At 40.7% G+C, this 17,585-nt stretch overlaps 1 protein-coding gene across 2 annotated transcripts; it reads left to right on the top strand.

Annotated features, from left to right (window-relative positions):
• The first annotated feature begins 1,452 nt into the window (after positions 1 to 1,452).
• TMEM123 (transmembrane protein 123) lies at positions 1,453 to 17,395 on the top strand. Of its 2 annotated transcripts, XM_084293482.1 has the most exons (6): positions 1,453 to 1,511; positions 6,398 to 6,475; positions 8,733 to 8,804; positions 13,280 to 13,450; positions 14,781 to 14,937; positions 16,666 to 17,395. In XM_084293482.1, exons 1-6 carry the CDS (start codon positions 1,454 to 1,456, stop codon positions 16,688 to 16,690), a joined length of 561 nt encoding a protein of 186 aa, XP_084149608.1. In that variant the 5' UTR covers position 1,453; the 3' UTR covers positions 16,691 to 17,395. The 2 variants fall into 2 exon arrangements, with proteins under 2 accessions (XP_084149608.1, XP_084149609.1); XM_084293483.1 differs by lacking the exon at positions 8,733 to 8,804.
• The last annotated feature ends 190 nt before the right edge of the window (positions 17,396 to 17,585 follow it).

Genomic DNA, 17,585 nt, shown 5'->3' with positions numbered 1-17,585 from the left:
AGTTGTGCAAGAGCTGAAGGAGAACTTACATAATTAATACCTTTATCCTCTAAATACATGTTAGATTAATAAAAAACTCTTATTACAAGCTTTGCTTCTATAACCACAAGCCCTTATACTTAATAACATACGTATTATTAGCTTTACTGGAGTTAGGCTAGCAGCAGTTGTTATTCCTACTGCCAAGATAAAGAAAAGCTTTGGAGAATCATTTCAGAAAATTCACAGGAAAAAGGTTCACGTTGCTCTTCAGTTGCCTCATTCAGGAGAACTACATGGGAAGCAACGCAAAACAAAGGCATAAGAAAATGCCCAAAGTGTAACACATATCATCTACTTTCACCAAATGCAAGGCCTTTATTCAACATTTTAGTTTACCACTCTCTTGCTGAGACTTACAGAGAAAATGGTTGTGAAAGGGTAACTCCGTCATAAGGAAGTGACCCGGGTCTATGCCTCGGTACAATGTCACCACCTGCCTTTCTGCTCTCAGGCCAGTCCCTTTCTCTCTTTGGCTTGGCATGCAAATATCTTTGTGCCACAGGGAACATAAACGTAGTGATGCACGCTAAACATCCTCCTGTGACCTTGATGAAGATGCTACAACCACCCACACTGAAAGTATTTTTCTCCAGCTTATTAGAATGCAATTTGTAGCAGCACACAGTTGTTTTTCCTTTAATGAAGACTTTTCTAGCTGCTTTGATACCTAAGAACACGTTCATAAATTTCCTTTATGGTGCCTGACACCAACTTTATGTTAGTAGCATGCAAGAAAACATACATGGTAGCAGACATGAACAGTTCTTTTACTTTATGGCCCTTGCAGTCAATTTTGTAGCTTTGTTGTTAACGATGTGTAAAACTTTTCCAGGTATGTAGGGAAATTTTAGAATAGCTCTGTGGCCTCCACTCAGGTTACAGAACTGCATTAAACACAATCAGTCTGTATGATGGGTGACCTGCACCGTTACCCACTGCGAGCAGCCAGGCAGTCGCATTAGAAAGAAGCACAGTAAGCTGCAGAGAAGACTAAGTAGATATTATTGACACAGGCATTACCAACAGCAGAGGAAGACCCAAGTTCACCACTGAGACTTGAGAGTTATTAAAACAACACACAGAAAAAGCATTTATTTATATCAATAACTGAAAGACACGCATGTAGCACTCCTAGCACTCAGCTCCTACTTCCCCTACCACTCACAGACTCACAGCACTATTATTCTAGCACCGTGAAAGGCCACTCCCCTCCTTCCTCTCCTCTCTCAGCACCCCCCACACCACCCTACACCACCACAGCCCCCAACCCGCTCCCATGCCCAGCGCTGAGGCAGGGCCGGGCGGGGCGCCCTGTAATGGCCGCCGCCCCTCGCCCCGCCCCGCCCCGGCCCGGCCCCGGCAGCGCCTGGCGTGCTGAGCCCGCTGCCGCCCCCCGGCTCTCTCCGCGGCCATGCGGCTCTGGGGCTGTGCTGCCTGCGTGCTGCTGCTGCTCGTCGCCCCCGGTTCCCGTGAGTAGCACCCACGGGAGGACAGGAGCAGGGAGCTGGAGGCTGCGGGGATGGGTTGGGAAAAGCCGGGGAGCACCGCGCCCCGCTCTGCCTCAGGGCGGCCCGGGGGGGTCGCGGTGCCCCGGGTGTGTTGCGCCACGCTGAAAGGGTGTCCCCCTGTCCTGCCCCTCTATGAGGCACGGTGACATCGTGGCGAGCGGTTTTGGGTGGCTTCGGGGGAGTTTGGGCTTTGCTTTTGGGACAGGTGGTGGGTTTCGGTGTGTTTCTGTCCCGCGCTGCAGCAGTGCGTCCCTGCTCGGTGGCTGGCGCTCCTCAACGCGCAGCTTCTTGTTTTGTGGTGGTGAAAGGCGGCATTCAGGCGGCAATTGTCAGAAGGCACTCGAATAAAAAGAGAGAGACAGCAGTCCGAGCTGCCAGCATCGCCTTTTCCAAAAACTGAAACGCCTCGTGCAGTGCTTCACAGTTTTCAGAAGTACGTAAGCCAACAGATGGGTACCAAAATTAACTTGAACAAAATAACGTTCTTGCCCTAAATAAATAAATAAATAAATAAAATTTCTTTTTTACACTTTTTTTTTTTTTAACAGAAACTTACTTGTAATCTGTTTACGGCTTTGCTGAGATTATGGCCTCCATTTCACAAAGATAGACTGCCATTTCATTAGATAGGAGATTGGCCTGATCTGTCCTTTATCGTGCTGCTTCCTGGTTCTGTATGCTGGTTTAGCCCGGCATACAGTCAGTGCTGTCTGCTGGGGCAGGGTCGGTCTCATCTAACTTTAGGCAGGCTAACTTTAGTCCTTTTATACTTGAGTTTGTTGCGTAGGTTCCACTAACGACCTGGTGAGAGAAACTGTGCCCTTCTAGGTTCAGCTCAATGTATCTATTGAGGTGACTGCTGTAGGGTGAGCCAGGGAGCCCCTGAGAAGTTATTATTTATCAGTATGAATGGATACACTTGATTAAATAATAGCTACGTTTGGGTCAGGCTCTGATGCCTGTAGTCTAGGTCTGATTCCTTAATATAACACGTTGAAGTACAGATTTCATGTTCAGACAAAAGTGAAAAATGCATCATTCACCTAAGCTTGCATTTTCAGTTAGTCACAGAACAGCACTTACACGGTATACTTTGTTACGTTGTTCAGTATTTTTTGTAATTGTTTCTGGATCTTTTTATTCTGCCCACATATTCAGCAACTTCCAGAAACTCCTGCTGAGGTCTGTGTTGGTTTCAGCAAGGGTTGGTGTGATATGAGAAGGTGGCAGCAGATTTGTCCTCATTCCAGTCAAGACTGTTGGGCAAACTGGTTATTTCAATATAATGCTGTTCTTTTACTCTGCTAGAAAGTTTATTTCTGTGTGTCAAGTCAGTGGAAGAAACATTTACCAAAATAGTATGGTCTAGAAAATTCCTCCCCGTTATTATAAAAAATCCAGTTGGTTTCATGACATCTTACAGAGTACGGAGAACTGATGCTCCTGTGCAGGGAGCCCACCCCCCTCCTACTCATTCAGAAAAGATCTTCAGCATCTTCTCTGAGCTTACTTGTGAACAAAACTGCTCATGACACCAGAAAAGAGTGGCAGCAGTAGTCTCCAGACCTGAAAATGGGCATGGCGTTTTTATTTCAGTGCATCTCCATTCTTCTCTTAGATCCTTGGGTGGCAGCAATAGGTTTAAGTGTTTTTCAGTCTCAAATGGACTGAGGTTGAGATTCAGTTACTTTCGTCCCTGCTGTTTCTTTAAGCATCTGTGTAACGGTATACATGCTTTCCTTTGCAAGACTGTGAGATAACTTCACAATGTTAGACATGAGAACATGTCCAAAGAGTTGCAGAGATAATCCTGCCTGATCGTTGTCACAGGCTGAAGCAATAACCTTGCTAGGTCAAGACCACTTAGACAGAAAAAGACCTTGTTGAGCTAAAGGGAAAAGAAATATGGAGTTTCTGGATATCAGCAGGGTTTTGGATTTATAGTTTGTCAAAAGTGCCTAGCTGATGTTGCAATAGATTTGAGACTGGGGGTTGTCCTTCTTTTGCTCTCCAGAATTTGAGTTTGATCTGTTCCCACCGGGAAGAAGGAGAATCCTAATGGTAGGGAATGCCAGGGGGCTGGCTGCATTCATGTTTCTGCTTTAACCAGTCGAGGACCTTGACTTTTACCCATTTGGATTGCTTAGAGGCTACTGTGCAAGCCAGGGATTTTTCTGATAGACCGTGCTCTGTCAGTGCCTCTGTACTTTGTTGTCATTTTTAAACTAACAAAAGCGGAACTGTTTAGACATAAAACTCACCTACTTACCTGCTTGGTGTCTGATGTGAAAAGACAAGGTCCTCAGGCACAATTTAGTAGATGACTCTTGAAATGTCCTCAAAATGAAAGTGAAGTTGTGCTTATAAAAAACGTGAATCGTATTCCGACATCTTTCTGCAGCACTAGGTTTGGTTAGACTGGATGGAAAGCCTGAGAATCCTTAGAAATGTGTTTATCTTAGCTGTGAGTGTCAGAGTGGGCAGATTGTCCTTTGTCTGTACTGGGAATGGAATGAGCAATGCCACCCATTTGTGTGTGTGTCTTCTACCAGGTTTTGTCTACAGAGAACAGTGATTTGGTGCATGCCTCAGCTGGAGACTGCAGATTTCTAACATTAAGGGTTAATGGGAGTTACCCACTGTGCTGATTTTTTTTTTTTTTTTCAGGATATGGTAAAATAAAGTCAACTTAAATTTTTTTCTTGTGTATTTTCACGTTTACCTTGTATCTGCTGCTGTGTTCGGTTCTCGTGTCTGAGCGCCACTCCTGGAAGCTGTGTTCGTGCCGTAAAGCCAGAGGAACTCAAGTGATTTTGCCCTTTTGGAAGTTTGTTTATCCAAATTGTCTCAAGCTCGTGACATCTTATGCATTATACCAACAAAACCACAGAGAGGCCCTGAAAGTGCTTGTTGTAGCTAACTGTGCCGTGTGTTTCACAGGAAGCACGCTCGCTTTCAGCTGTGCCCCAGCCAGCCACAAGCAGTTATGTTTGTAGCTCCATCTGTGCCCAACCTTGAAGAGAGGAAAGCACAGAGCTGTCTGACAAAAATGCTGCCGATCCCCTTTCCATGACCTTTTCTGGTATTTGGAGCGTTTGGTGCATTGTTTAAATTGGGTATTTCCTTGGTTCAGTTATGTTATGTCATGAAAAGTGAGGAACTTCTCTTTTTTCTCCTCTGGATCATGGTAGAAGCAAGTATCAGTAGATTTTCTGTACCCAAGATTTCTAGCACCAACATTGCAGCTAATCCTGTGACCCAGTGAGCTTTATCTCTGTGTGTGTGTAGTCTTCCACGCTGCAGCTGTCTGCCAGCTCTCTTCCCCCTTCCTTCCTGTCCTCAAGCACATGCATGTACATGTGAGTCTCTCAAGTCATCTAACCCTTGCAGTTCTGCTCCTGGTGACCCCAGAAACCCTTGTCGCCCTGCTTTGGACCAGTTGCACAGTGCAGTCCGTTGTCATGAATGAGAGCTGCTGACTGTCATTGGAGCCATCGCTGTGCAGAAGGGCGTGCTGCTTTTCCCTTGGCTGTAACACTGGATGTCCTTCCAGTCCCCCTGGGTGAAGTCTCCTGCCCTCCCCAGGGTGATACACACAGCTCTGATCCCAAAACCATGGTTTGGGGATACAGAACAGTTCAGACGTGGTGGGGTTTTCAGCTTTTTCTCACCTGTCCCATTCACTGCCACGTGTTCCAGTGTGGTCTGTGCTTCTGCAGTACCCCGTATGAAGATGTCATGGTATGTGAGGGCCCTGGCTCTGGTGGGGGTCACGTTCTGCAGGACTGGGACCTTCCTGGCAAAGTTTAGCTTAGCTGTCTTCCATAAAATCAGGGGTCTGTGTGGTGTTTTTCCCTAAGCTTCGTAATTAAATATTTAATGTGTCTTGCATCGCTGCCCTCAGTCTTGCTGCCACAATGATAAGATATAATGAGTGGCTTATTACTCGTACTCACCAACTTCACCATTCCGAGTTCTTTCTTGACTAAGGTTTTGTAACTACTACGAAATGCCCTATTTCTGGGATATTTAGTTCCAGTTATTTGCTTGCTTGTAAGGTGAGATTGTCTGAAGTGATCAAAACTAGACACCCCTGTGCAAAGGCAGGATCCACAGCTGGTCCTCTTGAGAGTGTGGGAATGCCAGGCACTGCCTTCTGCGTGGTTTATGTTTTAATCTTGCCACTTGTGTGTAGGACCAGGCCTGAGGACAGACTAAACAGGCCTCAGTCTTAAGGGTATGATGATATTTCACTGGCAAATGTGATCTGTCTCTATCCCACTCCTAATCTTACAAACACTCATTAACATGCTGTTAGTACCAAACTCAGCAACGCAGCTTCGTAGTAGAGTTATCTCACCATGCTGTCCACGCAGGGGCAGAGCAAGCACTTGTCTGCTGGCAAAAGCCTTACAGGCTTTAGAGGAAAAGGTTTACCTGAGAAGTTCTCTTCCTTCTGCTGTAGGTGATGCAGATCATGTGTTGTTACTGAAGGAAGGTGCCTGACTTTCTACCTCTTGCTTCTTTCGGTCTCCTTACATCTCAAGGAAGAAGAGAACTTGGGATGATGATGATGGGGAAGATAAAACTGAGGATGGGAAAGAGTTCCAGCTGATTTGATGGTTGAGTAGTGCGGCTGTCATTTTTAATGTGCTAAGAGCAGGCTGTTGTGGTACTGTTCGTTTATATCGTCATTACGTAACTCCTGTCCACAGTAGTTTAGTCGTGTAGATGCCCAAAGCAAACAACAGTTGCTATACTACATACTAATTTATTTTTTTTTCTCTTCATGGTAATAAAACACTTAAACTAAACCACCTTTTTTTGTTTGTTTGTTTGTTTTTAAGTTGAAGATACCAATGGAAGAACAAACACAACCATCAGTAATACAACCCTTAATGAAACTTCACACCCTACGGAGCAAGGTAATACTCCTGGCACTTCTGTTTCTACTTTTCAGTAGCATTGAGAAAATATGCATCACTGTATGTCTGAAACTGTCTTGTAATAGTTGACCCTTTATTGATTCACGAACAGCTGTAGGGCAGGAGGGAGGTAGTCTGATAGTCGTATCCATTCCAGGACAACTAAAAGTCAGTTCTCATGGTCTTAGGTACCCCAGAGCAACAGGATGTTACTCCTTACCAGAGAGAGTTGAAATTAAGTGGGAAAATTGTATGCGCAGAACTAGAAATATCTGCCAACATCAATTTACAGTTAAAAAGAGGAGAACCAGGTCAAGAATTCTTCTAGGCTGTTGACATCAATTCTGCTGAGAAAAAGGCAAGGCATTTGCTCATTTAATTTTTTTTAACATCAAAGCGGATTCTGGGTCCACTGTGCTTGAGCTTGTTGCTAAAGCATGTGTTTATTTCATAGCGTGATCTCATTTTTCTGCATTAAGGTGCATGGCTTTAAGCAATGTATGATGTTTAAGCCACCCATGCAAAAGGGATTTTTCCTTGGGTCATTTTTACTCTGTATTCCTTTGCTTGTCTCATTGGCTGTTGGCTAACAAGTGAGATGAATAGCCAATACTCTGCTCGTTGACTCAGTTTGTCATTGTATTAATTGCATCACTGACTCACGCCCAAATCCTAGGTAATCTACACGGCTTCTTTTCACCTGTATGAGCATGCAGTCCACATCCAGATGTGTTCCCAAGGTTGCAGAAGCAAGCACTCAAAATCTGGGGAAAACCCAAAGCTGTGTTCTGGCTTCAGTGTTTGGCCAGTGTGGGAAAGGTTTAGCCCCAGGCATATCCATGGCTTATACTGATAGAAAAATCAACATATACAAGAAAGAATGTGTTCATAATTGTACAATCATAGACTGGTTCTCAAAGGCAATTAAATCTGCAACCTAGAATCCCAGATACCTCAGTATACAAGTTGTGGGTTTAGTACTTAACATTGGGAACATCGGGGCTAGTTGGCTATGATTATACCAAGGAAAAAGCAATGAAATCATTCTCTACTTTTTTCTTTTCTTTTTTTTTTTCCTCCTCCATTTTGGTAGATGATACAAAGGTATAAATTGGTGCTCATAAACCTGAACACACTCATAATGTGTGCAATTGCAAAGAGGGTTGACAAAACTGTTCTAAAGCAGACTTCTTTGCTGTTAAGAACAGGAGATCCTTTCAAAAGAGTTATGCCTGCTGCTTGATTCTGATGGCAGTTGCTCTTGTTTCTATTATTTTCTGTATTTTCCAGCCATGATGAAAAGCCGCAGAGCTGCTGCTAGTTACCTAACACTTGCAATGTGGGGGGTGCTGTAAGAAACCAGTTACTTCAGAGAAAACAGTAATCATGGAACAGACATAGGCAACAGTGCAGAACCGGAGGGAGGGATGTATGAGCAGTGACTCTCTCAGGAATGGGAGTTCAAGAACAGCCCAGAAAATCATTGCTAGGTGGGAGAGACCATTAACCTTTGACTAATTTTGAAGAGGGACGCAGGAATGAGGACTGAAGAGAGAGTGTTAGGGTGCCTGAGAAACTGAAGTAGTGTGAGTGGGAAGGAGAAAAAAGAGAACTGGAAAAGCAGAAGTGAAAAAAAGGAGGGAAGGAGAAAAACCTTAAAACTGAAGCAGTTTATGTTTTAAAAGTCTGTTGAAATAGATGCATTCACAGGAGCCTTTTTGTGCAGAGACCGCATAAGCTCACAGAAGGCTGCTTCACTGAGTGTCAGTCCATCCCTGTGTAACACAACTACAGTATGTTCCAATATGAGCCCAGTTTGTAATAGAGATTAAACAAAATGAAGTAAAAGATTGGAGGACAGGAAAAGGAACTGAAACAGATTAATAAAAGCTAGAGAAGACACAACACCTGAGTAGGTCAAGAGAGTCAGTGACAACATGGCAGATACAAAAGCTGGATTAGACCATAATGTGAAAATGGAAGAGAGCAAAGAGAATGAGATGCAAAGAATTCAGATCGCAGAGTATTTGAGAACTGCTGTACATACAATGTAAATATGCTCTTGCTGCACTGAAGTCTGTAAGCATTCTTTAGAGGGAAAAAAACAATCTGGTTTGAGGTGGAATGCACTCTGCTCTGTTCCCACTCAGAGCCTGCAAATGTAAAGGAGAGCATTGTGGTGTGAGTACTCTAATTACAGTAAGTTAAAAATGAAAATGAATGATATTTCTTTTCTTGTTTTCTTTTGTCCTTGAAGAGAATAACGGCAGTTCATCCATGCTCTCTCCTACACCATCCACACAACCTACTTCTACATCAAATACAACAGGTATGTGTTTGTTCATCTGGCCTTTCCCATGCATCTAGAAGATAGCTCCAAAGCTACCCCCAAACCATACCAAATTTCAAAGGAATATCCATCAAAAGTGGGTATTTGAGAGAGGCATTATAATTTTAGAAGACTGGGAGCCAGCATGTAAAATAAGTCTAAGATGAAACTATACTATTTTTAAAGTTTAGATTGCATGTTTCGTGGGTAGAAACAATGACAGTTGCAGTGCCACAGAATAACAGGAATCAAAAAATAAAGTTTCAGGGAAGAGTTGAAAGGAATGCTCTTTTTTAATGCTTATTCTTTGTCTCCAAGCAAACTTCCTCCATTTTCATGTAGTAAAACTGAATGTGTTGTTATGTAAACAGCACATATCTGCTTATGATATCTCACAGTAAATAGAGTTAGGGCATAATGAAGGCACTGGGACTTGAGTTTCAAGACTCCATTTCCTTTTAGTTAAGACTCAAGGCACCTGATACAATAGAAACTAGTCTTCGTAGAGCTCATAGAACGAAACACTGGAGTTCAAGCTAGACATGAGCAGCAGATCGGGGACAGTCTGTCACAGTATTTTTGTACTGTTCTAGCACTACCATCTTACCTTCACACCTTGGCAAAAGAACTGTAGGTAAAAATAATTTCTCAACACTGTTGCAGACAGTGTTGCTCCAACACAATGTGTTTACAAAACACATATTTGTAGAAATGAGAAACTTTATTAGATCAATTACTAGAGTTTGAAAGCAGATGTTTAACCTGAGACACAAGCAGTTCATCCACTTGGATTTGCAGTATTCCAACCTTTGGCTATGTTAATGTGAGATTATTAAAAATGGAAATTAAGAAAATGTTTTTCTGGAAGAGCTTGAGCAGGCATATTTCACCACATCGGTAAAGACTGGGCAAGAATTAATGTTATGCAGTCATTCAGTCTGTGATGCACAGATAAAAGGTTGTATCTGAGAGAAGAAAAGAAAAGCTAGTTTCGTGCATACATCAAGTCCCCTTTGTGCTAACAGCCATGTGAAAGTAGGGCAGAAATGTTGTGCCTACTCTAAAATACCTTGTGTATTTGTAGAGTTTTATGCTGATCATGAGGTCCCAGATAAATCACTGCATTTCCAGTACAGCTCTCACTTTGCGCATCCGCACTCTCCAGATGACCTCTGAGCTACCATGATTTGTTTGCAATTCATTTAAGAATAAAATACTCATCAGGGAAAAAATAATCTTTGCAAAGAGCTTTGTGTAGCAAGGAAGTTTCTCATTCCATTGCCTGCAACGTACCAGTTTAAGCATGCCTAGCTTGGAAAGTGGAGAGGAGAGATTTTTGTAATCCCTTTGTTGCCTTAGGGCCTTCCCCATGTGCAAAGCCAATGTTAAACACAGGTGTTTAATCCACCCTGCATGCCAGCTCTGACTGTGGGCTTTTTGCAGAGGTCTGAGGTTTATTATGTATAGATAATAATAGTACAAAGAGTCCTGAGCCCTGCACTATTAGGCACAGTACCAACCTAACAGACAGCCATGTCTTGCTTCACCTGGTTTACGATTGACATCCTTCAATGTTTTTGTATTTTTGTTTGTTTGTTAGAAACTTCAGAGATTTTTGCTTAGTCTTTGCTTTGTTCTTTTGTTTTGTTTTGTTTGTTTTTGTTTTTTTTTTCCATGGCAGCAGTGAAAATCTCATTCTTCAGAAAAAACATCTTCTGTGGAAGGAAATATTTATTTTATGATGATCAGTAATAATTATTCTGTGTGTTAGCACAATGCTTATGCAGTTTGAGCAGTTAGTTGTGCTCTTCCCTGTTGAGTTAGAATACACATGGTGTATTGCGTGGTGCTAAGAATTACACACTGTACGGATAGTTTGATGGATGCATATAAGATAACTTCCTTAAACACAGGTAGCTTACAAAGTAAAATACCTGTCTCTTAAAATAAAGCTTCGTAAACCTGAACTATATTACTGGCATGCATCCTTTTTAAATAATAAAAATTAACTCATGCAGCCTGGGTTTATTTAGCATGTTCAATTAAGCCCAGCTGGTCTTCTGGGGGGAAAAGTAATTAGGGAAATAAAAGATAAAAGGACAGATGTTCCTAGCGAATGTTCTTTCATCTTACCTCTGTTGGTAAAATAGCATGGCTAAGATTTCTCAAAGACAAAGAAGAACAGATTGGTGTCCAATTCATATCAGCTTCCCAAATTCCCCACATGCCTCTGAAGGCCTCCCACTGATGTTCTGAAGTGACTGGCACTAAATACATCGTGAAAGATAAGTCTGTAGAAGATTAACCAGGCTTTACTTTTAATATAGAAGTTACATCACCAAGTGCTGTAATCTTGATAAAGTAAGGAAAAAGGATCATTAATAAGAAAGAGGGGGAGAAGGTAATATGCAAACTTGCTAAACTTCCTCAGGATAGCTGTTTGGATGTTTTTTGCACTGCCTCTTGTTTTCTTTAGGGTAATTTAATGCCCATGGAGTAAGTACCATCTTTGTGTAATAGCATTCAATAATGATATACCTGGAACCATTATCACAGAATCATAGAATAGCTTGTGGTAGAATGGACCTTAAAATCACCCAGTTCCAACCCCCTGTCATGGGCAGGGATGCCACCCACTGGAGCAGATTGCCCAGAGCCTCATCCAGCCATATGAGCCATTATGTTACTCAGAAACACAAGCCAATTTGACACTCAGAAATCGTGTCTCAAAAAACCCAAATTGTTATTGATTGACACTTGCATTCAGATTAGTCTTTCTTCACTGTAGGTGTCTCTTTATATTAAGAATGTAGTGGCCAGGTGTGATTTCATCTCCTACAACTGTAGATGGTTTCCATATAGATGTCCATATCTTACTTATTTCTTACAATGAGGAACCATTTGATATTTATATATCATTGTACATTTGGGGAGCTTGCCTGCCAGTATTAAAATGTGCCCTGAATTTTATCTGATGTATTTTACACATGCTTCATAGAGGAACTGAATTTCCTAATTGTAACAAGGTAAGCACGTAAGTGTGGTACTTCATATGTTCCGTCTCAATTAATATTTATTTCAAAAGTGTTTCCCAGGGTCATGGCAAAATACAATAATAACATCAAAGGACAAGAAAATAAATAACATTTACTGTGGGGACTACGTTGGGCTGTTTCAGTAGTTTTAACGTTAAATGAAAAGGCCTACATGATGCTTTTCCTTTCTGAATGCTTACATTGTCTCAGTGTTTCATTGTTGAGAAACATTTCAGATGCTGTAAAACTGAACATCAGGTTTACAGTGGATTTGAGATGAAACTACCTTTATTCAAGTGTTCTACTATTAGACAATTTCAAGAATACACAGGTGTCATTGGCCATTTGAATTCCCATAATGAAAATGAATCCAGATTGTATGAGGTTGTAGAAATAATACAGCAGTAGACAGTGCAAATGGAATTTTTTCCCCTTAAAATTCCTTCATACATAAAAGCTATTTCCTCATGTTGTCTGCTTAGAGAAATTTTAGTTTAGAGGCTCATGTTTCTTGTTACTTCCTTCTTAGAAAAGTAAGTAATTATTCTTAAGATTATTCTGCCTTCTATCAAGGTTCTAATGATTTTGCTATAAATATCGACCTCCTCTATTATTACTCTTGCATTTTGCCTCCTGGTAATTTTATTCTGAACAGTTCATTACTGCTTTAAGTGAAATGGGAAAGGGAAATATTAGGTAAAAGCAGAATAAAAGTTAAAGACATTAAGTGTCAGCCAAACTTGTGAAACAGCATTCCAGTCCTCTGTTTTAACCATGGCAATATAGGCTGCTATTAAGTAAGTGATACAAGCTACCAGAGTTAATTTAGTTGAACTTTTACCATCTGTGGAAAACCTTTTGAACCTTAAATTTCAACCTACATACCTTTTGAGCCTTAAGTTTTAACATACATACAGAATTCTCTCTGCTAAGTTTAAAATACAGGCAGCCTTAGTAAAGTCAGTCTTTTAATCAGAACTAAATTAAAGATAAAATTTGATAAATTGATAAAATTTGGTGTTTCCATGCAAAATCTGCTCTTGCAGAAAAGCTTAGTTACCTGGAAAACTGGAAAATTATTTCTTGATTCAGAATTTTATGACATTTTGAAATATTCTAAGTTAGGAGTGATTCTATGGAATTGAATAGCTTTACCCAAAAGATTTGATGCTTTTAAAAGTTATTGGATATTATCCAGGTTTTATTTATAGCTTTTCCTTAAAACCATTCCTGACCTTGAGCCCTACAAACTGGGAGTTAGGCCTTTCTAAAGGAAGTGCATAAGTGAAGGGTCTGTGTGCAAGCCTGGATATATATGGAATGATTGTTTCATTGTTACCCTGTCATTTTATGTGGGTGTGACAAATGGTGTGTAATTCAATGAGTATACAGTTATTTTTATACATTTTTCTGAGTGATATCAAAAATTACAATTTCCAGGTGCACCTGCCAATGCCAGCCAGCCCACCAACACCACGATGTCCACCACTGTGACTACTCAGACCACCAGTACCAGCCAGACAACAACTTCAACTACAACTTCATCAGCCACATCTTCACATCTCAATATTACAATGACCACTTCCAAGATTCCTCTCACTTCTGTAACAGGTGAGCTCACATCTCAAGAAGCTCTTGAAGTCTTGTATACGTGTTGACATGTTGCACAATTCTGGAGCTGTTAGTTTTGCAGTAGTGTTGCAAAGAAATAATATATTTGCATGCTGAAAAGCAGGAGTGACATTTTATTTAGCTGGTCACAGCAATGTTCCTCTGAACACTCCATGTGCTCAATAAAACTTACCCTGAGTGACCTGATGTATTTAAGAAGAAGTAATGCAATTAGTCTGAACCAGCATCACAGTGAGGAGACTAGTGATGTTAGGAGAAAGGCTGTTTTTTATGAGGCTTTGCACTAGGCTTCCGAGTGCAAATTCTGTATTTCTTGTATTCTCTCTTCTACAGTTTACACGAACTCATCTCTACTACTTCATCCCTCTCATCCAACCTGTGGCTCAAAATATGCCTGCTGGCTTGGTAGAGAGACTGAGCTCTGTTGGCCCCATTTGTAGTAATGTAATGAATTTTATCCCTAATGGAGGACAGGGTATGACTATGAATGAGTCACACTTCATGTGAAAATTGCAAAATTCAGTTTGACAGTACCCATGAATACAAAAACAGTACCTGTAGAGTTCACTGTTGCCTTACGAGTGGAGCATTATTGGGTAGGTGGAGCTGTCAGCATATCTTTGTTAGCCACGTAATGCTCCTTCTACTGAATACAAACTGGTACAAAATGGGTGTTTTGGTGGTAAATAAAATCAGTTTTCACATGGAAACTACCAGGGCTTATTGAAGGTCATGATATGTATGTCAATATTTGATCTTCAAGGGAAGCTCATGTAGGATGCGTACCCATGAGACATGGTAAAACAATCCGTTCATCACCACTAAAATATTTTACTCCCACCAGTTAACTATGCTGAATGAGCTGGTGTTCGCTGGCCTCTCTGTAGGCTGACCCAGTATGTTCCTCTGACTAAAACCAACTTCCTTTTCTGCTGGGTAATTTCAGGACAAACTTAGCAAGTTAAATTACAGAGCCTGAAAAACACTAGAACTGGTGTGTAAGAAGGGCAGGAGCTGCATACGTGGAAGGAGGAGAAAGCAGTGGAAGAGAGAGTTGGGAGAGAAGTGGCAATCAGTCTTTCAGAGAGAGGAAGCAGTTGGACCAGCTGCTTCTGTGTCACTAGAATTTGGCACTTAAAATCTTAGCTCTAGGTTTCAGTGTGCTTGGCTGGTACCTTGCCAGTTGGCCTACGTTAAATTTGTCCAACTGGGTCTTTAGATGACATGTCAGTCATCTGGGGAATGCAGGAGACAAAGGAGTCCCTTGAAACAAAGTTTGTAAAAAGTGACTTTTGTTTTCTTCTTTCAGCCACATCAAAATCTGAGACTGTCATAGACAAAAAAACATCCAGATTTGACGTGGGCAGTTTTGTAGGTGGCATTGTGCTGACGCTTGGTGTCCTAATCATTCTCTACATTGGGTGCAAAACATACCACTCCAGAAGAGGCATTCAGTACAGAACAATGTAAGTTTCAGAGTTTCTATTCAATTTATGACTCTTCTGTGTGTTTTTTCCTTGTCATCTTATTTTTATATATATATATATATATATATATTTATTTTTTTTTAAGGACATATGCATATATGTAAGAAATGCATGCGTACTTTCATCCTAATGATTTGCTAGCACTGTAAGTGCTTCTGCTCCCTGTGTTGTTTACAATGATATTTTTGAGATGTTTGCTATATTTGCTGGACTTCTGATTCTTCCTGACACTTTTTCAAATGATTTGCCTTCACCACCCCACCACCACCCCAGACATTTAATATTCCACTTTCTTAAGCCGCCACTGTTGAAGCAATTGACTTGTTTATCACAGAAAACGTGCAACTGCGATAGTGCCATTATTCTTTTTTTTAAAGCACAATATTTGATTGTTGTCAATACATGAATATGAATACATTGCCTCATTTCACAATATAGCCAGGACAGCTGGTTGATTTCTAACCTGTATTTTTGTGTTCTCATGTTCTGATCTCCAGAAACCTGTTGATAAAATTGTATGCGCTGAATGTGCTTTTAAGTACGCTTCACAAGTCTGTGGAATGAGATAGAATTCATTCTAACAGAATATAAGCATCTGCATCTATCAAATCATTCCTATTACCCTGAAGTGGGCACTTAACATCTGCTAGATGAGTCAACCTACCTGTGCATGTTTGTATTCATCCACTATGAGGGCAGATAAGAGCCTCAGATAGAGAAGTGTATGTCAAAAAGTATGGGCTGGATCCTACCTAAGGTTGCTTGTTCATTTCATGTGTACCAGTGGCTTTCAGCTTTCTGCAAGCTGCAGTCCACTGACTCTTCCCCTGTGTAGCATAAGTCTAACAGAGCAGATACAAACCTGCTGAGAGCCAGCTTGCTTTACTTTTAGATCCTGTAGAAGTTGCCTGACAGCATACAGCCTACAAGTGGAAAACCACAATTGTAAACATTTTCTCTAGGTGTTTTACCAGGTGGTTTAAATTAAGTGTATAACAACTAGTTTCATCCAGGAAGCTGACTTGTGAAAGGAGGTTGGGGGTGTTCTTGTCTTGGGCATGGTTTGTCCTTGTTGAGCTACTCCTTTCCTCTCCTGTACGGCATTCACTTCTGAGAGCAAAAAACATTTCTGTACAGACTTCACATTGTATCTCACTTCTTTTGCAATGAATGAATTAATGAATTTTGATTGAACCATATTGGCTTATCAGCTTCAAGTGATTAACAAAAATTAATTGCTGTAGAGCTGCAGAACTACCTCATTTGCCATTAACACCCAGCAGAAGTCCCCACTGTGCATGTTTACCCACAGTAGTGTTTGAATAGATATTGTAGAATTCAGATGAACAGTATCTTTAAAACAAAGGAACTTAAAGCTGACCTTGTAAGCCGCTTTTGATTAGCTGTTATGGCTGGTTACAGGTCAGATAGGATAAAAATGCCCAGTGAACAACTGATCTGGAAGTATTAATACTTCCATATTTCATTCAAGTAAATAAGACTTGAGGAGTGTTGACACAATTAAGTTCTTTCATCTTCTGACTTGGCTCAGAGAGGCCTGTAACTCCAGACTAACATGTACTTAGGCCTTCTCAGCAAGATGGCCTTTGTTCACAAAATATCCTTCTTAACAGCAACTGTTTGGCCATTTCTTACGTTGACTGATGCTTGTACTGTAGAACATTAATTATTGTGTTTCTATTACAGTGATGAACATGATGCCATCATTTAAAGAGACTTCAGGGAAGACAGTAATGGAAGCCCGTCCTATCACACCTGTCTTAACTTACTTCTGGAAAGAGTTTATTTCATAAACATGATTGCCATCTCTAAAACTGTGGGTTTGATCCTGCAAAATGTTGAGAATCCCCTAAGTGTCCTGATTTTCTTACATTGGTTTTGATAACAACAAGAGGAACTCAGCACTTTTTAGAGAAAGTATTTTCTTTTTCCAGTATTTGTAACCAAATTTAAAGAAACACACACATTGAGTTGTTTGCAGGTACACACACAAGGCTCTGAAATGGCTAATTACTAGCACAGCAGATCACATCATTGCCATTTTAAGTTCAACTATTTCTCACATAGCCCAATAAATCCATTGTGTTCCATAATGGATATAGTAGGTTAAATGGGACAGATTGCCCTTGAGATCAGGAATAGGCAAGTAAAATATTTTTTCCTAGTGTTTTGCATTAAATTGTATTTATTTTGAAGTTTGATGTGAACTTTAATTTGGAAAATTGGGGTTTTGAACAATTTGGTTAATTTTTACTAGGATAGTAAAGGGACATGGTTTGCTAGTTGTATAAAAAGCAATAAGAATTTAAAATTCAGTCATTAGCTTACAGTGACCTGTAGAGACTTCACTTAACAGGCTACACAATGAAACTAGCTGCAGGAACAACAGACAGACTGGATACCTGTTCACAACCCCTTTTTATGAATGGATCCTTATTATTAATAATAATTTTTAAAAAGACTATGCAATCTATAGCTTCTTCTTTATAGCATGTCCTAGTGTTGTTCTGAAGATAAACTCAGAATTGTTCCCATCTTAAATACAAAAATTCTTACTAAGATTGTTTTTTAAGTTAAATGTAGCAATCACTTCACTTGTAGGTTTT

This window comes from Netta rufina (genome assembly GCF_964035555.1).
Source record: "Netta rufina genome assembly, chromosome: 1".
In the NCBI taxonomy this organism is placed as follows: Eukaryota; Metazoa; Chordata; class Aves; order Anseriformes; family Anatidae; genus Netta; species Netta rufina.
This window is presented reverse-complemented; position numbering and strand designations above follow the sequence as displayed.

Bases quoted from the DNA above. Each gene is read 5' to 3' on its own strand.
- TMEM123 (XM_084293482.1), top strand. From the start codon at position 1,454: ATGCGGCTCTGGGGCTGTGCTGCCTGCGTGCTGCTGCTGCTCGTCGCC. The intron at 13,451-14,780 runs GTGAGCTCACAT...TTCTTCTTTCAG, and splicing joins TCCTCTCACTTCTGTAACAG to CCACATCAAAATCTGAGACT. The intron at 14,938-16,665 runs GTAAGTTTCAGA...TTTCTATTACAG, and splicing joins GGCATTCAGTACAGAACAAT to TGATGAACATGATGCCATCA.